The sequence below is a fragment of the Anomaloglossus baeobatrachus genome, chromosome 1, assembly GCF_048569485.1.
Source record: "Anomaloglossus baeobatrachus isolate aAnoBae1 chromosome 1, aAnoBae1.hap1, whole genome shotgun sequence".
NCBI classification, from domain to species: Eukaryota; Metazoa; Chordata; class Amphibia; order Anura; family Aromobatidae; genus Anomaloglossus; species Anomaloglossus baeobatrachus.
Window position 1 is genome coordinate 610,086,048 of NC_134353.1, and position 26,361 is coordinate 610,112,408.

The following is a 26,361-nucleotide window of genomic DNA, read 5'->3' on the forward strand; positions in this document are numbered from 1 at the left end:
ATCTTGCGCAACACTCTGGGCAGAATTGCCGGAGGAACGCCTTTAGGGCTAGATACACTGCCCTTATCTCCAGAACATTGATCTGAAGGGAGGACTCTGTTGGAGTCCAGGTTCCCTGAGCCTTGTGGTGGAGAAAAAACCGCTCCCCACCCTGACAGACTCGCGTCCGTCGTGACCACAGCCCAGGATGGGGGCAGGAAAAATTTTCCCTTCGACAGAGAAGTGGGAAGAAGCCACCACTGAAGGGAGGTCTTGGCTGCCAGAGAAAGAGACGTTCCTGTCTAAGGATGTCGACCTCTTGTCCCATTTGTTGAGAATGTCCCATTGGAGTGGACGCAGATGAAACTGCGCAAAGGGAACTGCCTCCATTGCTGCCACCATCTTCCCCAGGAAGTGCATGAGGCGCCTCAAGGGGTGTGACTGGGCCCGAAGGAGAGATTGCACCCCTGTTTGCAGCGAACGCTGTTTGTCCAGCGGTAGCTTGACTATCGCTGAGAGAGTATGAAACTCCATCCCGAGGTAATTCAGTGATTGGGTCGGAGTCAATTTTGACTTTGGGAAATTGATGATCCACCCGAACCTCTGGAGAGTCTCCAGAGCAACGGTCAGACTGTGTTGACATGCCACCCGGGAGGGTGCCTTGACAAGGAGATCGTCTAAGTACGGGATCACCGAGTGGCCCTGAGAGTGTAGGACTGCCACAACGGATGCCATGACCTTGGTGAAGACCCGTGGGGCTGTCGCCAGGCCGAAAGGCAGTGCCACAACTGAAGGTGTTCGTCCAATGGCGAAACGCAGGAAGCGTTGATGCTCTGGAGCGATCGGCACATGGAGATAGGCATCCCTGATGTCGATTGATGCTAGGAAGTCTCCTTGAGACATCGAAGCGATGACAGAGCGGAGGGATTCCATGCGAAACCGCCTGGTTCTCACATGTCTGTTGAGCAATTTGAGGTCCAAAACGGGACGGAATGAACCGTCCTTTTTTGACACCACGAACAGGTTGGAGTAAAAATCGCGACCACGTTCCTGAAGGGGAACGGGGATCACAACTCCTTCTGTCTTCAGAGTGTCCACCTCCTGAAAAAGTGCAACGGTTCGCTCGGGGGGCGGAGATGTTCTGAAAGAAACGAGTCGGAGGACGAGAGCTGAACTCTATCCTGTAACCGTGAGACAGAATGTCCCTCACCCATCGGTCTTGGACATGTGGCCACCAGGCGACGCAAAAGCGGGAGAGCCTGCCACCGACCGAGGATGCGGTTTGGGGAGGCCGAAAGTCATGAGGAGGCCGCCTTGGAGACGGTGCCTCCGGCGGTCTTTGGACATGACTTAGACCGACATGCAGAAGAGTTTCTCTGGCTCTTCTGTGGCCTGTTGGACGAGGAGGATTGGGATCTGGCTGAGGGCCGAAAGGACCGAAACCTCGCTTGAATTTTTTGTTGCTGAGGTCTCTTTGGTTTTGGCTGGGGTAAGGACGAGTCCTTTCCCTTGGATTGCTTAATAATTTCATCCAATTGCTCGCCAAACAATCGGTCGCCAGAAAAAAGGCAAACCGGTCAAGAACTTCTTGGAAGCAGAGTCTGCCTTCCATTCGCGTAGCCACATGGCCCTGCGGACTGCCACCGAATTGGCGGATGCTACCGCTGTACGGCTAGTCGAGTCCAGGACAGCATTCATGGCGTAGGATGAAAATACCGACGCCTGAGAAGTCAAAGACGCTACTTGTGAGGGTAGGTGGAACCTGCAGGTAGCATAGCCGCACAAGAGGTACAGGTTGCAAAATAACCCTGTGTCTTGGCACACTTGCTCCTTGTGAACGACATGCTGTTGTCTCCCAGGAGAGTGATCACTGAGGGATATATAGCCACAAGCTAACAGTACAGCCGAACCGAGAAAAGTATACCAATATAATATATATATACAGTTCGGCACTCTAGGGGGACCATTACCGACCGCTCAAGCGGTGTGTGGCCCCCAGATTCCCTGCCTCGGGTCTCCCAGGGCTGCAGCCAGAAGTCCTCCACCGGCAGAATGTGCTTAAAACATGGCTGTCGGCGTTCACAGGGGAGGAGGGAGCCGTGGGCGTAACCAAAAAAGTGCGGGAATCTGGTGCCCTAGAGTGAGTAGTGAGGGGGGAGGAGGACAGCTAAGTGTGCTCCAGCCCTCACTGTCGGCGTCAGGCCGACCGTCCCGCCCTTACCCCTGACTGGCAGGCCCGGGGGCGGGAGTTTAAGGCACTAGGCCGCAAAAGCCGGGGACTAAAGTTAAAACCGCGGCCGGCAAGCAGGCGCGGTCGGCGCGGTAGTCCCGGTCTCATACCAACACCGCAGTCGCTGCAGCGTCTGAGGCCAAAGTGCTCCATGCACCGTCCCCAAGGGGACACAGAGTACCTGTAGATGCAGGGCCCTGTCCCTGATGATACTCACTCAGTCTCCTGTCCGTCAGAATCCCACAGGGGCTGCGGAGGGAGTCCGGTCCCAGTGCCTGGATGACCGGATAGGATCCCACTTCTCCCAGAGCCCCTAAGGGATGGGGAAGGAAAACGGCATGTGGCTCCAGCCTGTGTACCCGCAATGGGTACCTCAACCTTAACAACACCGCCGACTCAGTGGGGTGAGAAGGGAGCATGCCGGGGGCCCTGTTAGGGGCCCTCTTTTCTTCCATCCGATACAATCAGCAGCTGCTGCTGACTAAAATGGGAGCATGAGTGAATGTGTGCCTCCTTCAACACAAAGCATAAAAACTGAGGAGCCCGTGATGCACGGGGGGGGTGTATAGGCAGAGGGGAGGGGTTACACTTTTTAAAGTGTAATACTTTGTGTGGCCTCCGGAGGCAGTAGCTATACACCCAATTGTCTGGGTCTCCCAATGGAGCGACAAAAATCTCTGCTAGGGCTTATTTTTGGGGGAGGGCTCATTTTTGGAACACACTGTATAATCACCATTATCTCACTTCTGTTGTCACATATCCAATCCTGCCACAAACGCACGGTTATAACTTCCTAACTTGGTACAAATCACCTAAGGCTGCTCTTACATGAGCGGTATTCTGCCGCACTGCCGGATACGGCACAAATGCGGTACAGTTCAATACAGTTCACAGGCATCGCGGCAAGACAAGGTCACATGCAGACATGTGACCAGAGCATATGACAGCTTGTGATTGCAGCTTGCCGCAATGCCAGTGAACTGTACCACATTTGTGCCAGATCCGGCAGTGAGGCAGAATACCACATCTTGTTACTAAGTGACGTGTACAGTATTTGGGAACACACAAAAGATAAGTATAGTAAGGTTACCTTCGACAGCAATACGTTTTTTAGGCCAGTCCTTTAATTCCCTAGAAAGCTTCTCTTTAACACGAATATTGACAACCAGGTCAGCCATATTGAATTCTAGTGCATAAAATCTCAAAAGATCCACCCAAAGTTGGCCAACTGAAGCAGAACATTGTTTTTCTGTGCCAAAGAAGAGGGGAACCTAGAAAGTAAAAAACACAAAAACAAAATTGAAGAAAATGCCTTTAAAAATGTAGTGCCCAATGATACTGCCTAGAAATCACCCTCATGTTGGGTAAATTGATTAACCCATTCACGTCATCTGCCATACATGTACAGGGCTGTGATCGCACCACCTCATGTGCGGTGTAGGCGAGATCATCAGTGGGCTGACACCCTGCTGTAACACCCATGAACGGTGCTAGCACCAATCTTGCGAGTGTTTAACCCCTCTGATGCCGCTGTCAATAGTGAAGGCGACATCAATCAACATAGAGGGAGGAAGCTCCCGCTCTGCTCTAATCAGTACAACGTGCTTACGATCGCGTTGTGCAGATGGTCTCCATGGAACCGCCAGGTCATGTGATGACTTGTCGCTATCAGGATGTAGTTCCTGTTACAGCTGGCAGAGCAGTGGTGGTAACAATGCAACATTTTTGCTGATCAGAGCCACGCAGCTCTGATCAATAGAAATGAATCAGTGATCAGACTGCTGATCCTTACGTTAAAGACCCCAAACCCCCCCCCCCCCCAAAAAAAAAAAAAAAACATTCTGAAATGCTCAAATCAAAATATAAAAATCAATTAACCTGATCAGTAAGAAGGAAAAAAAAATTCAAACACCAAAATTAAGTTTTTTGGTCATCGCAAGTTTTGCGCAAAATGCAATAACAGGCGCTCAAAACCTAGCATCTGAGTAAAAATGGTACCATTAACAAAGTGAGATTGAGATGCAAAAAAAATGGGTCATCACTGAGTCCCAGGTCACGAAAAACGACAACGCTACGGGTTGCAGAAAAGTTAATTTTTTGGGACACTTGAATTTTTTTTTAGCCCCCTTAGATAAACGTAAATCTATATATGTTTGGAATCTACAAACTTACCAACCTTAGGCATCACACTGACATCAGTTTTACCATATAGTGAGCACGTGAATTAAATATCCCCAAAACAATTGTGCAATCACATTTTTTTGCAATTTTTTCGCACTTTGAAAGGAAAAACACAAAAATTCAAAGTACAACTCGTCCTGCAAAAAATGAAGCTCTCATATGGAAAAACTGACAAAAAAAAAAAACAAAAACGGATTTTTGTGTACTCACCGTAAAATCGTTTTCGCTTAGCTATCATTGGGGGACACAGGACCATGGGTGTTATGCTGCTTATCCATAGGAGGACACCAAGTAGATGCAAAGATGTTAGCTCCTCCCCTGCAGTATACACCCCCTGGCCCAGCCAGGCTACTTCAGTTTTAGTACACAAGCAGTAGGAGAAGAAGTAACAAAAAAACGTGAGTGAATACTCATAGCAAAAAAAGTACTGAGATAGAAAAAAAGCTAAGGGCCAACAGGGCAAAAGGGAGGGTGCTGTGTCCCCCAATGATGGCTAAGAGAAAAAGATTTTACGGTGAGTACACAAAAATCCGTTTTTCTCTGACGCCTCATTGGGGGACACAGGACCATGGGACGTCCTAAAGCAGTCCATGGGTGGGTAAACAATAAACAAAGAAACCCAAGAACTAGGAACCAGTCCCAGATAGCCAGGAGCGCCTACTGAGATAGGTACTCCACTATCGTTTGCAGAATTTTCCTACCTAGGTTCGCCTCAGCCGAAACCTAGGTATGGACTCAGTAATGCTTTGAAACAGTATGTCGGCAAGACCAGGTCGCAGCCTTACACCTCTGTTCCACTGAAGCCTAATGGCCCAAGATGCGCCAACTGCTCACGTGGAATGAGTCCGCAGCCCACTAGGAATGGGCTCGAGTTGCAAGCGGTAGACCTCCTGGATAGCAGAGCGAATCCAGCGAGCCAGCGTTGCCTATGAAGCTGCCTCTCCTTTCTTAGGGCTTTCAAGAATGACGAACAAGGAGTCTATGTTCCTAAAGGGGCTGTCCTCGGTACGTAATATCTGAGAGCCCTCACAAGGTCTAGCGAATATAGAACCCTTTCCACCCTATAGACTGGGTGTGGACAAAAGGAAGGCAGAACTATGTCCTCGTTCATATGAAACGGGGAAGTAACCTTCAGAAGAAAATCCGGAAGGGGGCGAAGAACCACCTTGTCCTGATGAAAGATCAGAAAGGGTTCGCGGCAAGAGAGTGCTGCCAGTTGCGAAACTTGCCTGATGGACGTAAATCGTCACTAAGAATGTTACCTTCCAGGAGAAAAAGAATTTTTTTTACTTACCGTAAATTCTTTTTCTTATAGTTCCGTATTGGGAGACCCAGACATTGGGTGTATAGCTTCTGCCTCCGGGGGACACACAAAGTACTACACTCAAAAGTGTAGCTCCTCCCTCTGATCCTATACACCCCCTGGAGAACCAGATCTAGCCAGTTTAGTGCACAAGCTGAAGGAGAATAGCCACCCACAAGTAAAAACAGAGCAAGAACCGGAACAACCGGAGTCTCTGTCTACGACAACAGCCGGTGATAACACGCGGAACAAGAACTGCCAACAGGCAACAGGGAGGGAGCTGGGTCTCCCAATACGGAACTATAAGAAAAAGAATTTACGGTAAGTAAACAAAATTCTCTTTTTCTTTATCGTTCCTATGGGAGACCCAGACATTGGGACGTCTCAAAGCAGTCCATGGGTGGGAATAAACACAAAAACTGAGAAGTAGGCGGAGCCTAACTTCACAAGTGGGCGACAGCCGCCTGAAGGATGCGTCTGCCCAAGCTCGCATCTGCCGAAGCAAGAGCATGCACTTGGTAGTGCTTTGAAAAGGTATGCAGGCTAGTCCAAGTGGCAGCCTGACAGACTTGCTGAGCCGTAGCCTGGTGCCTGAAAGCCCAAGAGGCACCGACAGCTCTGGTCGAGTGTGCCTTGATCCCCAGCGGGGGAGGCACCTGAGAACACAGGTAGGCCTCCGAAATGGTGGACCTGATCCAACGGGCTAAGGTCGGCTTAGAAGCAGAGAGGCCCTTACGCCGACCTGTGGTTAGCACAAAAAGAGAGGTGCACCGCCTAAGAGCAGCGGTGCGAGACACATAGATCCGGAGCGCCCGCACCAGATCCAGAGTATGCAACGCTTTTTCAAAGCGATGAACAGGAGCCGGACAAAAAGGACGGTAGGGTAATGTCCTGGTTAAGGTGGAAAGGAGAGACCACCTTAGGAAGAAAGTCCGGAGTCGGACGGAGAACCACCTTGTCTTGATGAAAAACCAAAAAAGGTGACTCCGAAGAGAGCGCAGCCAAATCAGAGACTCTCCTGAGGGAAGTTATGGCCACTAGGAAGACCACTTTCTGTGAAAGACGAAACAAAGAAACCTCCCTAAGAGGCTCAAAGGGGGGTTTCTGCAAAACAGTGAGAACCAAATTGAGGTCCCAGGGATCCAAGGGCCGCCGGTAAGGTGGAATGATGTGAGACGCGCTTTGCAAGAAGGTGCGGATCTGAGCAAGCCGGGCGATACGCCGCTGGAACAGCACTGACAGAGCAGAGACTTGTCCCTTGAGAGAGTTGAGGGACAGTCCCAGCTGCAGACCGGACTGTAGAAAGGACAGAAGGGTCGGCAAGGAAAAAAGGCCAAGGAGGATGGCTGGAAGAGCGACACCAGGACAGGAAAATTTTCCAAGTCCTGTGATAGATCTTGGCAGAGGAAGACTTACGGGCCCGAGTCATAGTGGAGATGACCTCAGGGGGGATACCAGAAGTCGTCAAGATCCAGGACTCAAGAGCCACACCGTCAATCTGAGAGCCGCAGAATTCTGGCGGAAAAACGGACCTTGTGAGAGAAGGTCTGGACGGTCCGGAAGATGCCACGGCATCTCTACGGACAGTTGGAGCAGGTCCGGATACCAAGCTCGCCTGGGCCAGTCCGGAGCAATGAGAATGACTCGACGGCTCTCCAGTCTGATCTTGCGCAGAACTCTGGGCAAGAGCGCTAGAGGGGGAAAACACGTAGGACAGACGAAACTGGGACCAGTCTTGAACCAGAGCGTCCGCGGCGAATGCCTGAGGATCGTGGGAGCGAGCCACGTAAACCGAAACCTTGTTGTTGAGACGGGATGCCATTAGGTCCACGTCCGGAGTGCCCCACTTGCGGCAGATTGACTGAAACACTGCCGGATGCAGGGACCACTCGCCGCCGTCCACAGTTTGACGGCTGAGATAATCTGCCTCCCAGTTTTCCATGCCTGGGATGTGGACTGCGGATATGGTGGACTTGGAGTCCTCCGCCCATTGAAGGATGCGTTGTACCTCCAACATTGCCAGGCGGCTGCGTGTCCCGCCTTGGTGATTGATGTAGGCAACTGCTGTCGCGTTGTCTGACTGGACTCAGATGTGCTTGCCCGCCTCAGGAATGAGCGCCCGAGACAGAGAGAGGGGCCGAAGCCACCACTGAAGTGAGCTCCTGGTCTGTGGCGACAGAGCCACTAACCTGTACAAGGAGGAAGGCCGCTTGTCCCAACAACGGAGAATGTCCAGCTGCAGTGAACGCAGATGGAACTGGGCAAAGGGAACAGCCTCCATTGAACACAAAGCGATAAAAACTGGCTAGATCTGGTTCTCCAGGGGGTGTATAGGCTCAGAGGGAGGAGCTACACTTTTAAGTGTAGTACTTTGTGTGTCCTCCGGAGGCAGAAGCTATACACCCAATGTCTGGGTCTCCCATAGGAACGATAAAGAAAAGAGCAAGAGAAAATTCCTTAAGAGGTTCAAAAGGGGACCTCTGGATACCGTCCAAAACGAGATTGAGGTCCCATGGGTCCAGCGACCGTTTATACAGAGAAACTAGATGGGAAACACCCTTGAGGAAAGTCTTGACTTGCAGATTGCAAGCTAGGCGGTATTGATAGAATATTGAGAGAGATGAAACCTGCCCCTTAAGGGAGCTGAGGGCCAACCCCTTCTGCAACCTGACTGCAAAAAAAAAAAAAAAAAAAAAAAAAAAAAAAAAAAAATCAAGAATTCTGGGGATTGCCAGAGGCATAGGTTGGACCTTAGATTCCCTGCACTGGGAAAGGACAGTTTTCCACGTACGGTGGTAAATACGGGATGAAGGCCAGCTTTCGGGCACTGTACATGGTGGAGATGACCGCAGGAGAGAATCTCGCTCTTGTTAAAAGTCCAGGTCTCAATGGCCAGACCGTCAGCTTCAAGGCTCTGGAGTTCTGATGGGAAATGGTACCTTGGGTCAGCAGGTCTGGGATGCTTACGAGGCGCCATGAGCAATTGTACTAATTCAGCATACCAGGCGCACCTGGGCTAGTCCGGTGCTACTAGTATCACCGGGACTCCTCCTGCCTTGATCTTCCTGATTACTCGCGGCAGCAGGAGCAGAGGCGAAAAACATTTAAAAAAGGTAGATGGAAACGACTTCAGAAGACTAGAGCATCCGCGCCAATGGACTGTGGATCACGTGGCCTGGCTAAGAACACGGTTACCTTTGCGTTCAACCTTGAGGCCATTAGATCCACGTCTGGTGTACTCCAGTGAGTGCAGATGTGTGGGAATACTTCTGGGTGGAGAAACCACTCTCCGGCGGCCAGGCCTTCGCGACTTAGAAGGTCCGCCACCCAGTTCTCTACTCCCGGTATGTGTAATGCTGAAAAACACGGACCCCCGTCGATTAGGCCCAGGTGAAGATCCTGAGGACCTCAAGAAGCTGTCTTGCTGCTGGTACCGCCCTGCCGATTGACATAGGCCACAGCTGTTGCATTGATCAATTGGACCTGAATCAAACAACCTGCTAGCAGAAGGGGGGGAATGACCTGAGCGCGAGAAGATCGCGCTGATTTTCAGGATGATTTCTGGGAAGGGAAGACTCCTGGGGTGTCCAACGTCCCGAAGCAGTGTGGAGCCAGTACGCTGCTCCCCAGACTAAGAAGCTGGCGTCCGTGGTCAGGAGTAGCCAGTCCACTTGGGGGGAGAAAAACTCCTTCTCGATATGGAAGAGTACTGAAGCTACCTGACTGAAGGTGTGAAGGTGTCAGGTGAAAAGTTCGTCCAGGAAAAAAGGGGCTCTTGTCCCAGGCAGCTAGAAGCGCAAGCTGCAGTGGGCGGTGGTGGGGCTAAGCAAGCAGCACTGCCTCTATAGCCGCCGCTATCCTACCTAGCACTCTCATGCTGAATCGTATGGAGCGAGAGGAGTACATAGAGGGCAGTGTACCGCTTGTTGTAGAGCGGTCGCCTTGTCTTGAGGGGAAAATATCAAGCCCCGAAGAGTGTCCAGGGACATGCCCAGGGAGGTGACGGATTTTGACGGGACCGGGGATGATTTGACTGGAGTCAGAAGCCGCCCTCAGCGGGATAGGGTGCCCACAGAGATCTGCACGCTGGTTGAGCCCTTGATGAGGAGGCCATCCAAGCAAGGCAGAACAGCCACTCTCCTGGCATGAAGGGCACTCATGGCGGCCGCCATGACCTTAGTTAAGACCCTTGGTGCGGTGGCAGAGCCGAGGGTAGGGCCACAAATGAAAAGAAAAAAAAAAAAAAAAGACCTGAACCGCGAAACGGAGGAACTCTTGGTGAGCTGGAGCGATGGGTATGTGCAGGTACGCGTCCCTGATAGCTAGGGAAGAAAGGAATTCTCCTTCAACCATAAAAGGTAATAATGGACCCTAGGAAGTCCATTCTGAATCTCCTTACATGCACATGTTTGCTCAGGTGTTAGAGGTCCAGGATGGGACGAACTGACCCGTCCTTTTTTGGGGACCACGAGAGGTTAGAATAGAAGGCCTTGAACCTCTCACCGTCCGGTATAGGTACAATCACCCCCGCCGTTTGGAGGGAGTGGATCGCTGAGGAGGAGGCCTCGTGGTGTTTTGGAGCCTTTGGGGGGGGGGGGGGGGGGGGTTTGAGAGAAAAGACTGACCAGGGGATCGGGTCCAGAATTCAATGTGGTAACCGGAAGACACAAGGTATCACACCCATTTGTGGTCTGAGGCGGCGGCCCAGATGGAGGACGACGAGACTCCTCGGTCTTTGTCTAGACTACAAGGACGAGGTGGACTCGGGGAGGGCTGAGGTCAGGCCCTGCGTGTCTAGTAAAAAAACATCCTGGGCTAGAGTTGGGGGAGAGAGGTACTCTTTTCCTCCCGTGGCGTCAGAACAAAAAAAGAACAAAAAAAAAAAAAAAAAAAAAAAAAAGCCTGTCCAGACGATCGGCAAACCATCGTCTGGAAACAAAGTACTGTGAGAGGCTTCTTAGAGACAGAGTCCGCTCTCCATTATCGGAACCAGAGGGCCTTACGGATGGCTATGGTATTTGAGGCGGAAATAACTGCGCAGGTAGCAGCGCCGAAGGAGGCCTGCATGAGGTACTCTGCTGCCGCAGCAATGTGAACTGCTACATCTGTGAGGGTCTGAGGGAAACTGGTAGTCCTGGTGCCTGTGCGACCCACACGGAAGGGGAGAGGGACCTGCGGCCTCAAGGCAGAGCGATCGAGCTGCTCCACTTGTCTGTCGGGTCCTTGAAGGAGGATCCATCAAGTAAAAGACAGGAGTGGTCCTTCAGGCAGGCGGAAGCCGGGTGAGGGTCCACCGAGGCCGGATCATCCCAGCCCTTAGAGACAGCTAAGCCAAAGGGGTACCGGGACTCGATCAGTTTACGAATACCGAAGCGGCGTTAGAATCCCTTTTTTTTTTTGAGGTTTTTTCACCCTTTTAAAAAGGAGAACGCAGGGTCAGTAGTAGTGGATGGGAGATCTTCCACATCACATGCAGAGTTTTGATTGATTGCTGCAATAAGGGAGTCCATCGCAGCTTGATCGCTCGGGGAGGTTGAAACCAAGGAATCATCCCGGTACAAACATCATTCCCCTTCCTCCGGCTCCTCAGAGACCACGGAACATGTGGGAGAACCCCATCTGTGTACCCCAGAGGGAGAACCATGGGGGTCATGCCCTTTTTCTGATCTGCAAATGGTGAATCAGAGGGCTGATTCTTATCAGAAGGATCCTCTATAGAGGTGTCATCAGGCTGCGTTCTGTCCAGGGGCCCCGAGGGGTGTGAGGACAATGTTGCATAGCCAGCACCAGGTTCTGAGAACTATGCCCATTCCGGGGGACTGGGAGCCGTAGGCTCTGGGCTGGCAGCGGTTGCTGCGGTGGTGGCAGGAGGGGGGGGTGTAAGCTACAGGGGCACCGGACTCACAGAAGGAAGAGGTGCTATCATCCCCTAGTAGCTCAGCGTCTTAGGGTATGTGCGCACGTTGCTTTTTACCTGCTTTTTTGCTGCTTTTTCTTCTGCGCTGTTTAATGCCAAAATGGATGTGTTCTTCTATTCAAGCAAAGTCTATGGGAATTTGGGTTTCTTGTTCACACTATGCTGTTCAAAATGCTGCCTTTTTGTGGCAGAACTTTGGTCAAAAGCTCAGCTTTGCAGTGCAAAACCCAAATGGCAAAAACAATTGACATGTTGCTTCTTTGAAAAGCTGAATTTTTGACCAAAGTTCTGCCACAAAAAGGCAGCATTTTGAACAACATAGTGTGAACAAGAAACCCAAATTCCCATAGACTTTGCTTGAATAGAAGAACACATCCATTTTGGCATTAAACAGCGCAGAAGAAAAAGCAGCAAAAAAGCAGGTAAAAAGCAGGTAAAAAGCAACGTGCGCACATACCCTTATAGTTGTTGCTGTAGTTGTGCAGGGCCTAAAACATGTGACTGCAGCCCCTGGCTGATGAGCCACAAACTCTGATTGTAATGGGGGAGCAATGCTCTGCACAGATAATGTGCAAGTGAGGCTATAACTCACCCAGAACCCTGATGACCCCTCCCCCCCTCCTCCTGTGTCCCAGTTCTGGGAAGGAGGAAGCCAGCTCTGAGAGACGCCCACAGGCTCTGATCACAACAAGAGGGAGCAATGCTCTGCAGATCCTGTGTGAGGAGGGTTACACGCGCTTTCTTATCGAGTGTCGGAGAGGACGGTAAATCGGAAGGATCTCACCTCAACTCCTGTGGTGGGATTTGAACCCAGGACCCCAGCGCTGCAAGACTGACCGGTATTGGGCTGTGAGCACGGATCTACCGATATCGCCGTTAATATGGCTCCATCACATCTTGACAGCGCCATTTAAGGTGTTAAAGGTACGGGCGGATAGCTGACATGTGCGTGGATCCCTGCCTGCAGCAGCAGGTGGGAATTAACACTATGACAGCTAGGAAGTAACTTTACTGACTGCGGTAGTCAAGAGGTTAAATGTTCATCCACAACAGTGCATGAGAGCCTGTATTTGGTTTGAACCCCTTCATTTAAACCCCTTCACTATTCAGCTAGTTTTCACCTTGACCAGTGTCACTTTATACGGTACTAACTGTGGAACACTTCAATGGATCCCAGGGATTCGGAGATTGTCACATATAAAAACATATACTGAACCCTGCTGTTCTGTTCGCATTTGCTATACACTTCTACTGTTCCCGGGTCAATATGACCCGACCTATTAATTCTTGATTTTTAGCTACTCTAATTGTTTTATTTGAATACTTTTTTCATTGAAATACTGCATGTGAACATGGTTGATCATAAACAAATGAAAAATTTAAATTCAAACTTAATTCTTTTTTTTCATAAAAAGGTTACACAGGCTTTTTGCAATTATCTTCGATTGTTGACATTCTGCACACAAATAATAAAGAAGCTTTACATTACTATTACTAAAACATGAAATTTAACTTTTTGAAAACAAATTTTATGAATCAACAAATGAAAAATCATAAAAACTTCAACCTTTTTAGAAAGAAAAAACTGAACATGTTCATGCGTTTTTACACTGAACACAATAATAAGACACATGTCCTTTACACAGATATTTTGAACATCCAGCACATGTCAGATTAGTCTTATTGTCACCGGAAGATGGACAGAAGCTACATTTCTTCCTTTTTTTGCTGGTAGCTGTGCTGGTGGAGGCCGTGGATGTGGAGTCTCTTTCTTGAGCATGCTGGACACTTTTTACAATGGCTGTTGCTCCATCACTTCTGGGGGTCACTTTTCTGCTCTCAATATATGGCCTCACCAGGGATTTTCCCAATTCCTCAAGAAATAATCTTTTATGCAGCTTATTCCGGTTCCAATCGGGGTCGATTTCTCTCCATAAGAGATGCAGAAACGTCCAGTATGTTATAAAATAAAATCATTGGCCACCGATTGGTTTTGCGTTTGCATGTATATGTTGATATTGCTTGGTCTAAAGTATCAACTGCTCCCTTTGTGGCATTATAATCCAAAATAATGTCAGGCTGTCTTCTCTACCACTTACGGCATTGTCATGGTGCATTGTGCTCATTAGAATTACCTGTTTGTTTTTTTTGGAACATAAGAAACAACAGTTGTATTTCCAGAAAAATAAAAAGTAGAACTGTACACCTCTCTCTTGCTAAGGATACCTTGCGGTTGTTTTTTCTTCAACATCTGGCCTAGTTGATAGGATGTAAAAAAGTTGTCACATGTGACATTTTGTCCTTTTAGTCCATGAGTCAAATCTAGAACAACACGCATACCCTGATTTTTTTCAGGTCTTTCATCAGGGGTTTTTCCTGTATACACCATTTTGAGATGAAGTACACATAAAAAAAACATAACTTTGGAGATGTGGAGATGGCCTCGGAGGAGCGGGTAAGCAGTGACCCACGCCCCTATGTTCCGCTGGAACCGGCCGTCCCGCCTGAGGGGCCCAGCCTGCTCCCATCCGCCACGTCGCCTCACTCACCACCTGTGTCCGCAGCCAGTGCCCCGATTGGCCCGCTACCTCAAATACCGGCACCTCCAACCCCGAGCCCGGCCGCAGTGCTGATGACGTCATTTCCGGCCCCGGCAGTCCGCCCGGCCGCAGCAGAGATGGTGACGGCTCCGGCAGTCCGCCCAGCCGCGACGGAGATAACGACAGCCCTCGGCAGTCCGCCCGGCCGCATCGGAGGTGGTGCCCACCCAAAAGTCACCAGCGGAAACCGCACAGGTTGTTCCCCAGTGCCCAGTCCCGGCTATAGAGCAGCCGGGATGTACCTGCAGGGAAGCAGAGAAGGCCATAGAGAGATGGAGCCCTCGGCAGAGTGAGAAGATGGTTGTAGCCGGCACTGAGGGCATCAGTGTGGGCCACGTCTCTGAGCAGGAAGCGGAGCATGGAGCCCGTGCCCCGTACTGGGAGAGACAAAAGCGCCATTTGAAACAAAAGATTGCTACCCGGGAGCAGCGGAAGGCCGAGGTACTGGTGCGTACCTACCAGGAAAAGGACAACCTTCGGCAGGCTACCTTACGGGTGCGGGGCCCGACCCACTGAGGGCAAGTGCGCCACTTTAACCCCCAAAAGGGATGGGGGTTTATCTACGTGCCGGGACTGGATTCCGAGATTTTCGTGTCCCAGAGGGATGTGGCCCCTCATCTACTTACAGGTCACCCTGACCGTGATTTGGAGCCCAGGGACCTAGTGAGTTATACCCAACACTGGGGAGCGAGGGTGGTTTGCCCTTGATGTGAAGAAATGGGTAGTGGTAAATGAGAAACCCTACCTAGCTTCCCACAGCTTTCTGTATGATGACCAAGAGTAAAAGGTAGCGGTTCCCGGCTACCCGTTCAGTGTTGACATTAACCCCGTTTACCGTTATTTAATCATGGACCAGGATCTCAGGACTGGTGAGGTCAACCCAAAAACTTTCTTGGGTCTTGTAAATACCCCTCCCTACCTTCTTGTTATTCTTCACCACCTACACCGCCTCTGGAGCGGTAGATTGGAGGAAGGGCCTGCGGTAGAGTAGGCCGAGGCCCAGCCACTATTGAAACCGATGGCTAACCTCCAGGCCAAGCGTTCCCCGGACTTGGGGCCCTTGAAATGGACTGCCGGGAAAGGAACTTTTTATCCGGCCCGTGTAGGCATTATCCTGAACTCATGTGGACTGGGGAAAAGGGGTGTCCACCATTCTTAGCGGTGGCACCAAGGAACCAGGTTGTTTGGGTGGTGGGTGAAGAAGACGGGAATGTAATGTTTTGTGGTATGCAACGTTTAAGAAAAGTGCCTCCCATAAAGTGAAGAAATGTTTTGAAAATGTTTTTATAATGTTTTACTTTTCCCGTTCTCCTTTAGAAAAAAAAAAAATAAACGTGAGTGGTCGGACAGCCCGCGGATGGGCTGTATTCAACCAAGTGGGAATGTGACGCCCTGGCGCTGCTAGGTGGTCATAGAAGTGTACTACACCCTACATAACACCTTCCCACACCAGGTTCCATCAGCCACAAAATCCTAGTCACCCCCCTCAGGGTAAGAAGGACACACCAGTAGGCAGGACCAGGCAGATTGGGAGCGCCCACCTAGGGGTCTTGAGGATCCGGGGGCGGGAACAATTTAGTCGTAGTCTAAGTTTGGAGTTTGAAGTTGGAGGTCAAGTGGAGAGGAATTGCAGTGACAGACTGTCAAATGCAAAGCAGAGCCTAGTGGAGGGTAGACAGGGTAGAGGCCCTGGTCTACTGGCTAGGTGGCAAGCAGTGGACCATGTCCAAAGGCGACGGGAGTCCAGTCGCGGGAGATCCAAAGTGGACCGGGACAGGGTTGGAGCCCGCCGGTACAGACAGCGGAGATCCGGTCCGAAACCGTGCACAGGTGGGGTACCTGGACCCTAGTTAGAAGACGGTTGCAAGCCCCTTCTCTAATTCACCAGGCCGGGAGCAAGGTTGCAGGCCTTGCTCCAGAAGTGTTTGCCCAGATAGAGAGAAACGGCAGCCCATCGCGTTATTTCAGTCAGAAATAATCAGAGACCTGTAGAACAGTATAAAATGCTATCGGGTCATATTGACCCGAACAGTACAAGTGTAACAATCAGCGTGTAGCAAAAAATAAACAAAAAACAAAAACAAAAACAAAAAAAAAAAAAATGTAGAGCTCCACAAATTAGGAGAAGTCAAGGAACCACTGGTTTCAAATCCGCATTAAAAAAAATCTGCAGGGTCTCAAAAATCATTTCGGGTCATATTGACCCGAACAGTACAGCAGGGTTAATGTTAGTGGTAAATTTACGATATTTTTTGCGCTTGTGAACACTTATCGTAAATTTGTACATTTTGCAAATTTTCAAACTTTTAAGTCCTTAACCCCTTAACGACCCATGACGTACTGGGTACGTCATGGATCGTGTGCCGGTAAGCCCCGCCCCCTGCGGTGATCCGCACACATATCAGCTGTTAACAGCTGACATGTGTGCCTGCTAGCCGCTTCCACCCGCGGCAATTAACCCCTTACATTTCGCTGCCAAAATCTTGGCAGCGATACGTATATGGGCGCCGCCATGACAGTCACTTACCCCGCCCCCACCGGAAGTCACGTGACATGATCACGTGACTTTCGGCGGTTGCCATGGTAGCACAGGATCATGTGGTGACGCCAGCAGCTAACATGACTCACTTCCTCTCAATGCCGGAATACAGCCGGCATTGAAAGTTAAGCAGCAAATCTGCAGTTCTCAGCTCTGTAGCTGAGATCTGCAGATAGCGATCAGCAATCAGATCGCTCTGCACTATAGCCCCCTAAGGGGACTAGTAAAATAAAAAAAAAGTAAAAAAAAAGTTTTAAAAAATTAAAAAAAAATAAAAAACCTAAAAAAGTTCAAATCACCCCCCTTTCACCCCATTGAAAATTAAAGGGTTAAAAAAATAAAAAATACACATTTGGTATCGCCACGTTCAGAAATGCCCGATCTATCAAACTATAAAATCAATGAATCTGATCAGTAAACGGCGTAGCAGCAAAAAAATTCCAAATGCCAAAATTACGTTTTTTGGTCGCCGCAAATTGTGCGCAAAATGCAATAACAGGCGATCAAAACGTAGCATCTGCACAAAAATGGTACCGTTAAGAACGTCAGGTCAAGACGCAAAAAATAAGCCATCACTGAGCCTCAGATCCTGAAAAATGAGAACGCTACGGGTTTTGGAAAATGGCGCAAAACGTGCGCCTTGTTTTATGGACAAGCTTGTGAATTTTTTTAACCCCTTAGATACAAGTAAACCTATACATGTTTGGTGTCTACAAACTCGCACCGACCTGAGGCATCACATAGATACCTCAGTTTTACCATATAGTGAACACAGTGAATAAAATATCCCAAAAACTATTGTACAATCACACTTTTTTGCAATTTTTCCGCACTTGGAATTTTTTTGCCGTTTTCCAGTACACTATATGGTAAAACTTATGGTGTCATTTAAAAGTACAACTCGTCCCGCAAAAAACAAGCCCTCATATGGCAAGATTGATGGAAAAAAATAAAAAAAGTTACGCCTCTTGGAAGAAGGGGAGAAAAAACAAACGCAAAAACAGAAAGTGCCCGGGGGCTGAAGGGGTTAAACCAAGGGATAAAAAGGTTTATCAGCAATTTCTCATTTTTCCAAAACCATTTATAATTATTTTTAGGGACCACATCACATTTGAAGTGACTGAGGGCCCTAGGTGAGCTCCAAAAACTGCACCCCTCAAAAACATATCAAAGAAATGTATTAACCCTTTACATGCAAAAGGAACTAAAACAATGTGGAAGAAAATAAGGAAAAAAAAAAAAAAAAAAGAAGAAGAAGAAGAAGAAGATGGCGGCCTAAAGTAACTTTTTGTAGGTAAACAAATTATTTTCATGACGTTAGCAAGAGAAGTTGCACCATACAACTTGTACAATTTCTCCAGAGTACACAGATACCCCTTATGTGGTGGAAAAATTACTGTTTGGGCACACGGCAGGGCTCAGAAGGAGCGGTAATTGAATTTTGGAGTACAACTTTTGCTGGAATAGAAAGTGAACGCCATGGCGTTTGAAGACCCCCAGAGGTGCCATAGCATCAGAAGTCCACCCCCACCCCCCTAAAAGTGACCCTATATACAAAAAATACACCTCTCAATGAATCCATCAAGGGATGCAGTGATCATATTGACACCACAAGTGTCACAAAATGCTAGACTATTTTGCAAATTTTTTTTTTTTGCTTGTTTTTTTTAGATTTTTACCATTAAAATGTTGTTTTAGACCCAGATTTCCAATTGTCACAAGGGGAATAGGTTAAAAAAAAGGCCCCATAATGTGATACATTGTTTTTCCTGAACATGGCACCACAGGGGTCTGGGAGGAAGGAGCAGCATTTGATTTTTGGAGCACAGATTTTCCTAGAATAGTTTGCAGACTCCATTTGTAGAGCCCCCAAGTACCAGAACAGCAGAAACCCCCTCAAGTGACCACATTTTGGAAATTACACACGTGAGAATTCATCTATGGGTGTAATGACAATTCAGTCTCTGGAAAACACTTGGGAGTTAAACGCAGTGAGTGTTGCAAAAAAGCCTCTGTAGTGCCCAGTACATTGTAGACCCCTGTAGAAGCTGGTGCTACACACACACACACACACACACACTAAAAAAAAGTGTTCAAATACTTTTACATTGATGGCCTATCCTAAGGATATGGTGTTAAAGGGAATCGGACACCAGATTTTTGCCTCTTAATCTGAGAGCAGCATAGTGTAGACACAGATCCTGAATCCAGCAGTGTGTAGCTTACTGAGCTGCTTAGTGTAGTTTTGATAAAAAAAAAACAAAACAGATTTTTGTGTACTCACCGTAAAATTGTTTTCTCTTAGCCATCATTGGGGGACACAGGACCATGGGTGTTATGCTGCCTATCCATAGGAGGACACTACGTAGATGCAAAAGCATAGCTCCTCCTCTGCAGTATACACCCCCTGGCCGGGCCAGGCAACCTCAGTTTTAGTACACAAGCAGTAGTAGAAAAAGCCAGTAAAAACGTCTCAGAGGAACATGAGAAAAAAAAAAAAAAAAAAAAGTCATAACCAAATAAGGTACTGAGAGAACCAAGGCCCAACAGGGCAACAGGGTGGGTGTTGTGTCCCCCAATGATGACTAAGAGAAAACAATTTTACGGCGAGTACACAAAAATCCGTTTTTCTCTGACGCCTCATTGGGAGACACAGGACCATGGGACGTCCTAAAGCAGCCCATGGGTGGGAAAAGTAAAAAACAAGATAACGCAACCCAAGGACTAGGAACCAGTCCCAGACAGCCTGGAGCGCCTACTGAGAGAGGTGCTCTACTGCCGTTTGCAGAATTTTCCTACCCAGATTTGCTTCAGCTGAAACCTGGGTATGGACTCTGTAATGCTTTGAAAACGTATGTAGGCTAGACCAGGTCGCAGCCTTACACACCTGTTCCACTGAAGCCTGATGCCGAATGGCCCACAAAGCGCCAACTGCTCGCGTGGAATGGGCTTGAGTTGCAAGCGGTAGACTTCCTGGATCGCAGAGCGAATCCAGCGAGCCAGAGTTGCCTTTGAAGCTGCCTGTCCCTTCTTAGGCCCCTCAGGAATGACGAACAAAGAGTCAGTTTTCCTAAAGGGGGCTGTCCTGGATATGTAATATCTGAGAGCTCTGACGAGGTCTAACGAATGCAGAGACCTTTCCACCCTATGAACTGGGTGTGGACAAAAGGAAGGCAGAACAATGTCCTCGTTCAAATGAAACGGGGTAGGAACCTTTGGAAGAAAATCCGGAAGGGGGCGCAGAACCACCTTGTCCTGGTGAAAGATCAGAAAAGGCTCGCGGAAAGAGTGCTGCGAGCTCCGAAACCCGTCTGATGGACGTAATTGCCACCAGGAATGTTACCTTCCAGGACAGAAGAGCAGGGGAGGATTCCTTGAGAGATTCAAAGGGAGACCTCTGGAGACCGTCCAGAACGAGGTTGAGGTCCCATGGGTCCAGCGGACGTTTGTACGGGGGAACTAGATGGGAAACGCCCTGGAGGAAGGTCTTTACTTGCTGTTTTTTTTGAGCCAGGCGGCATTGGTAGAAGATTGAGAGCGCTGAGACCTGCACTTTAAGGGAACTGAGAGCCAACCCCGCTTGTAAGCCAGACTGTAGAAAGTCGAGAATTTTGGGGATGGCCAGAGGCATAGGTTGAACGTTAGTTTCCCTGACCATGAAAAGAAGATTTTCCACGTACGGTGGTAAATGCGGGATGAAGCAGGCTTTCGAGCGCTGATCATGGTGGAGATAACCAGGGGGAGAATCCCGCTCTTGTTAATACCCAGGTCTCAATGGCCATGTCGTCAGCTTCAGGGCTCGAATTCTGATGGGAAATTGGCCCTTGGGTCAGCAAGTCTGGGATGTCTGGAAGGCGCCACGGTACGTCTGCGAGCATTTGTACTAATTCGGCGTACCAGGCGCGCCTGGGCCAGTCCGGTGCTATCAGTATCACCGCGACTCCCTCTGCCTTGATCTTCCTGATTACCCGCGGCAGCAGGGGTAGAGGTGAAAATATGTAAGGCAGGCGGAAGTGGTGCCAGGAGCAGACTAGAGCATCCGTGCCGATGGACTGTGGGTCGCGTGACCTGGCTATGAACACTGGTACCTTTGCGTTCAACCTTGAGGCCATTAGATCCACGTCTGGTGTGCCCCAGCGAGTGCAGATGTGTAGAAACACTTCTGGGTGGAGAGACCATTCTCCGGCGGCCAGGCCTTGGCGACTTAGAAAGTCTGCTGCCCAGTTCTCTACCCCCGGTATGTGTACCGCTGATATCACTGACCCAGTCGACTCGGCCCAGCTGAGGATCTTGTGGGCCTCAAGATAAGCCGCTTTGCTGCGGGTGCCCCACTGCCGATTGATATAGGCTGCAACTGTCGCATTGTCCGATTGGACTCGAAATCTGATGACCCGCTAGCAGAGGGCAGATCGCGTGGATTTCCAGGATCTTTATGGGTAGGGAAGACTCCTGGGGCGTCCAACGTCCTTGAGCAGTGTGGTGCCGGTACACTGCTCCCCAGCCTAGGAGGCTGGCGTCCGTGGTCAGGACCAGCCAGTTCACTGGGAGAAAAGATCTCCCCTTCGATAGGGATGAGGGCCAAAGAAACCAGCGGAGTGCATACCTAACTGAAGGCGTCAGGTGAAGAGGTTTGTCCAGGGAGAAGGGGCTCTTGTCCCAGGCAGCTAGAAGGGCTAGCTGCAGTGGGCGGAGGTGCAGTTGAGCAAAAAGGTACTGCCTCCATAGCCGCCACCATTCTGCCGAGCACCTTCATGCTGAATCGAATGGCGCGAGACGGAGGACGTAGAAGGCAGCGTACCGCTTGTCGAAGAGAGATCGCCTTGTCCTGAGGGAGATAGATCAAGCTCCGACGGGTGTCCAGGGACATACCCAGGAAGGTGATGGATCGTGCTGGGACCGGGGATGATTTGTCTAGAATCAGTAGCCACCCTAAGCGGGATAGGGTGTCCACGGTGATCTGTACGCTGGTTGAGCAGTCGCAGAAGGAGGGGGCCTTGATGAGAAGGTCGTCCAGGTAAGGGAGAACGACTACTCCCCTGGCGTGAAGGACGCTCATGGCGGCCGCCATGACTTTAGTGAAGACCATTGGTGCGGTTGCAAGGCCGAAGGGTAGGGCTACAAATTGAAAATGGGAGTCCTGAACTGCGAAGCGGAGGACTTTTTGGTGATCTGGAGCGATTGGTATGTGCAGGTACGCGTCCTTGATATCTATGGAGGCGAGGAATTCCCCTTCGACCATGGATGCAATAATGGACCTTAGGGACTCCATTCTGAATCTCCGTACGTGCACATGTTTGTTCAGGTGTTTGAGGTCTAGGATGGGTCGAACTGACCCATCCTTTTTGGAGACCACAAAGAGGTTTGAATAAAAACCCCTGAACTTCTCGTCGTCCGGGACAGGTATTATCACTCCTGCTGTTTGGAGCGAGTGGACTGCTGAGAAAAAGGCCTTGCGTCGTTTGAGTCTTTGGGGGGTTTGAGAGAAGGAACCGACTCGGGGGTCTGGTCCGAAATTCTATGTGGTAACCGGAAGACACAAGGTCTTGCACCCATTTGTCGTATGAGGCGGCAGCCCAGATGTGTTGAAAGAGCCGCAGTCGACTTCCTACAATGAGTGTCTTCCGGGGCGCCGAAGGAGTCATGAGGGGGGAAAACGTAGTGGACGAGTCTCTCTAGTACTGGACTGTTTCGGTCTAGGCTGCCATGACGAAGTGGGTTTCGGGGAGAGCTGAGAAGGTCGTTCCCTGCGTAGTCCGCGGCTAGTGGCGGGGACAGAGCGGGCTGTCGACCAACCAAATGAGTTCTGAAAGGAGCGGAACGAGGACTGTGGACGTCTGGTGAAGGTCGTCCTGGGCTTCAGCTGGGGAAGGGAGGTACTTTTTCCTCCCGTGGCGTCAAATGAGCTTGTCCAGACGTTCGTCAAACAAATCGGTCTGGAAAAAAGGGGAGGCCCGTGAGAGACTTCTTGGAGGCGGAGTCCGCTCGCCAGTCGGAGCCAGAGAGCTCTACGGAAGGCTATGGTATTTGAGGCGGCAAAAGCTGCGCAGGTAGCATCAATGGAGGCCTGCATGAGGTACTCCGCCGCAGTGGCAATTTGAGCTGTTACATCTGTGACGGTATGAGGGAACTGGGATTCCTCAAGCGAAGTGTTAAGGGATTCTGCCCAGACCGAGATCGCCTTTGCGACCCACACAGAGGCAAAGAAGGGCGAGAGGGAGGAACCCGCAGCCTCAAAGGCAGAGCGGGCGAGGTGCTCCACCTGTGTCTGTTGGAGCGTCTTTGTGGTAAGGCGGGAGACCGGGGGGGGGGGGGGGGGGGGTCGACCGAGGGCGGATCGGCCCAGCCCTTAGGGGCAGGTGAGGCAAATGAGGCAAAGAGTTTACGGTTACCGAAGCGTCTGTCAGGCTTCTCCCTTTGCTTCGTGAGGATATCCTGAAACTGTGTGATCAGCGAAAACCATTTGGTGTTTCCTTGCCCTCTTAAAGGTGACCACATGGTCAGTGGTAGTGGATGGGGGATCCTCCACATGCAGAGTTTGGTTGATTGCTGCTATAAGGGAGTCTATTGCAGTTTGATCATCTGGGGAGGGTGAAACCAAGGAATCATCCTGGTACAAACAGCATTCTCCCTCCTCCAGCTCTTCAGAAGCAGTGGAGCGTGTGGGAGAGCCTGCCTTGTGTGCTCCCGAGGGAGTGCCATAGGGGCCATGAGAGAGTGCTGGAGACACCCGGCTGTGTGCTCTTTTCCTGATCCCTGCAACCGGTGAAGCATGGGCCCGGATTACCTCAGAAGAATCCTCCATAGGGGTATCTTCAGGCTGCGTTCCGTCCAGGGACCCAGAAGGGTGTGGAGGACGACATTGCATAGCCAGCACCAGGTTCTGTGACAGTTTTTCATGGATTGGGACAGAAACAATGCCCATTCTGGTGGGCTGGGAGCCCTAGGCTCTGGGCTGACGGTGGTGGCGGGGGGATCTTGGGGGGCTATAGGGGCACAGGACTCACAAAGGGAAGAGGTGTGTTTATGTGGTAGCTCAGCGTGGCAGGCAGTGCAGGCTGAATAATAGACTATGTGAGTCTTAGCACTCTTAGTATCCTTAGAGTTCTGCATGTTCCTAATAGGAGTATTCCAGGAGGGGGAGCAATGATATGCAGAGCTACAAGTGAAGCAGTGAGAAGCAGGGATTGTACTTGCTTCGGTGTAACTCACCAGAATCAGCCGATGGCCCTGCGTCCTCAGGAAGGAGTCTCTGGAGATCTTCCCGCGTTTTCCTGGGGGGCGGGGCTTAGCACTAAAAGAGCACCAAGAAGAAGTCAGTGTGCCCCCCTGCTGTCGGTAGTAAAAAAAAAAAAAACGTCGGGAAGGGAGCTTCTGAGTCAGCACACAGCTACCAGTAGATTATCTCTGCAGGATTCCCTGCAATCAGCAAGGGACTTTCCCCTCCTCCAGCCAGCACGCAGCTATGGTGGGAATAAAAGACTGTAAATTCAGTAGTCCTGGGAGCCTTCCCTGCACTGTCTTTCTCCCTTTGTCTGGGAAACCAGTCATTAGGGATCTCACCTTAACACTGCCTCAGTCCAGGCAGTGGAAATAGAGTCAGCCTGCTGTGTCCGGCCACACAAGTGCAATGTATCAACTCAGAGCCTGCAAAGAGGGGCTGAGGAATTGTGCCTCTGCCCTGGGCTCTGGAAAATCGGTGTCTGTGGGACCCGTCGTCCAGTAAAAGGCAGCCCAGGATCCAGCGTCGCAGGAGGGGGTACGTGGAGGCAACACTCCGCGTTCCCGCCCGTTGATGGTATTGGGAGATCGGTCCCTAAGGGAAACAGTCGCCCTCAAAAAATAACAAAACCTTGAAAGGATGTGCCTCCTACAGACACTAAGCTAAAACTGAGGTTGCCTGGCCCGGCCAGGGGGTGTATACTGCAGAGGAGGAGGAGCTAATGCTTTTTGCATCTACTTAGTGTCCTCCAATGGATAGGCAGCATAACACCCATAGTCCTGTGTCCCCCAATGAGGCGTCAGAGAAACAACTGTTTAAATCAGCAGTAGATCATCATTAGAGGACTTCTTGGTATACTACCACAGTCCATATTGCTGGATATGAGCTCTATATAACGGCTAGATCTGCAGCAGAGAAACATTGATTTTATCAAAATAACAGCAAAAAGGTCAGTAAGTAACACATCGCTGGAATCAGGGTCTTTGTCTCTACAATATGCTGCTCACAGGTGGGGGAAGCAAAAAACCTGGTGAGAGATGCCCTTTAAATAGAGTAAGTTTCATAGATTGGGTCATTTCTGACACAGCGATGCCAAAATGTGTACATTATCATAAATATATTAATTTGTTGGCTTTTTTTGCACTTTATCAAAACATTTTACAATTTTTTTTTACTTAGTACCTATATGGGACATTAACTTATTACTCTGATAGCTGGTAAACTCTATAGCAATGCATCATTTAACTCAAGAAGCCAAGAATCTATTTTAGAGAATAAGAGACAGATTTAGAATTCAATGCCTTTGATTGTGGATGCTTTTCGAATAAATAGATGTCCTGAAATAACTCCTTCCAACATTTAAGAAAATATAAGAATGTTTGTGATCACCAATTACAGTCAACTGGCGCCATAACTTGAGGGAAGAATTGTCCGGGTTACATGCTGAAATGAAGCTTACCTTTCCTTTAGAAGAAAGTTCTTCACTACTTGGATTCTCTTTGTCTACCACAGCTTTATACTCCCAAAATACATATTCATTGTTGGGCTCCTTCAAACTGAACTGGGCTAGTTTAGAAATTGTAAACCCATTGATCTATATAAAAACAGTAAATCAAATTTATGAAAATAGAAAAAAAAACAAAACACACACAAATCAAAAACAATAGATTTTATAGGCACAACATTGGATATCTAAAAGTACGCGAATATACAGGGACATTGGAAATGAATCAGTCACCACAATATGTAGCCACCCACCAGAAAAAGTACAGTGGAACCTCGGTTTACGAGTAACTGTGTGCGAGTATTTCACTATACGAGCAAAGCTTGCTGTAAATGTGTAACCCAGTTTACAAGCATGCTTTGCCGTACGAGCAAATACTCACCGCACACACTTCCGGTTCCGTACCTTCACCGCGCTCTGACCCGCTCTTGCAGTCCACGCACCCATTACCCTCCATTCCCTCGGCGACCTCCTGGTTCTTGTAGTTCGCCGGTACAGGAAGTGTATCCGGTAACCATCGCGACCGATGCCGGAGCTTCCGCTGTCAGCCGCTTCTCAAAGGCAGCTCGCTGACAAATCAGAGACAAGCGGCTCCTGCGTATGACGTCTGCTGTTGAAGCGCTGACTGCGGAAGCTCCTGCATCAGTCGCGATGGTTACCGGATACACATACCTGCGGACTACAAGAACCAGGAGGCCACCGAGGGAATGGAGGGTAAGGTGAGCAAAATAGGTGTGTGATTGTGAGTGTGTGGAATGGCACAATAGGGGACCAGGATGGGACATTGCACAAGTTGTGGAACGAATTGTCTGAGCTTGCATTATTTCCTATGGGAAATTTTGCTTTGCTAGACAAGTAACTTGGTTTACAAACACACTCCCAGAACGGA

General features: G+C 49.6%; 1 protein-coding gene across 2 annotated transcripts in view; it reads right to left on the bottom strand.

Annotated features, from left to right (window-relative positions):
• The window catches only part of TUT7 (terminal uridylyl transferase 7), a 160,246-nt gene that overhangs the window by 77,757 nt on the left and 56,128 nt on the right, over positions 1 to 26,361 (bottom strand). For both annotated transcript variants that reach the window (XR_012724787.1, XM_075318525.1), the window contains exons 11-12: positions 25,428 to 25,562; positions 3,300 to 3,480 (exon numbers count right to left, since the gene is read on the bottom strand). Coding sequence is in view for 1 of the 2 variants with exons in the window: in XM_075318525.1 (XP_075174640.1) it covers positions 3,300 to 3,480; positions 25,428 to 25,562 (316 nt within the window). In the remaining variant the exon portion in view is untranslated. The remainder of the gene's footprint in view (positions 1 to 3,299; positions 3,481 to 25,427; positions 25,563 to 26,361) is intronic.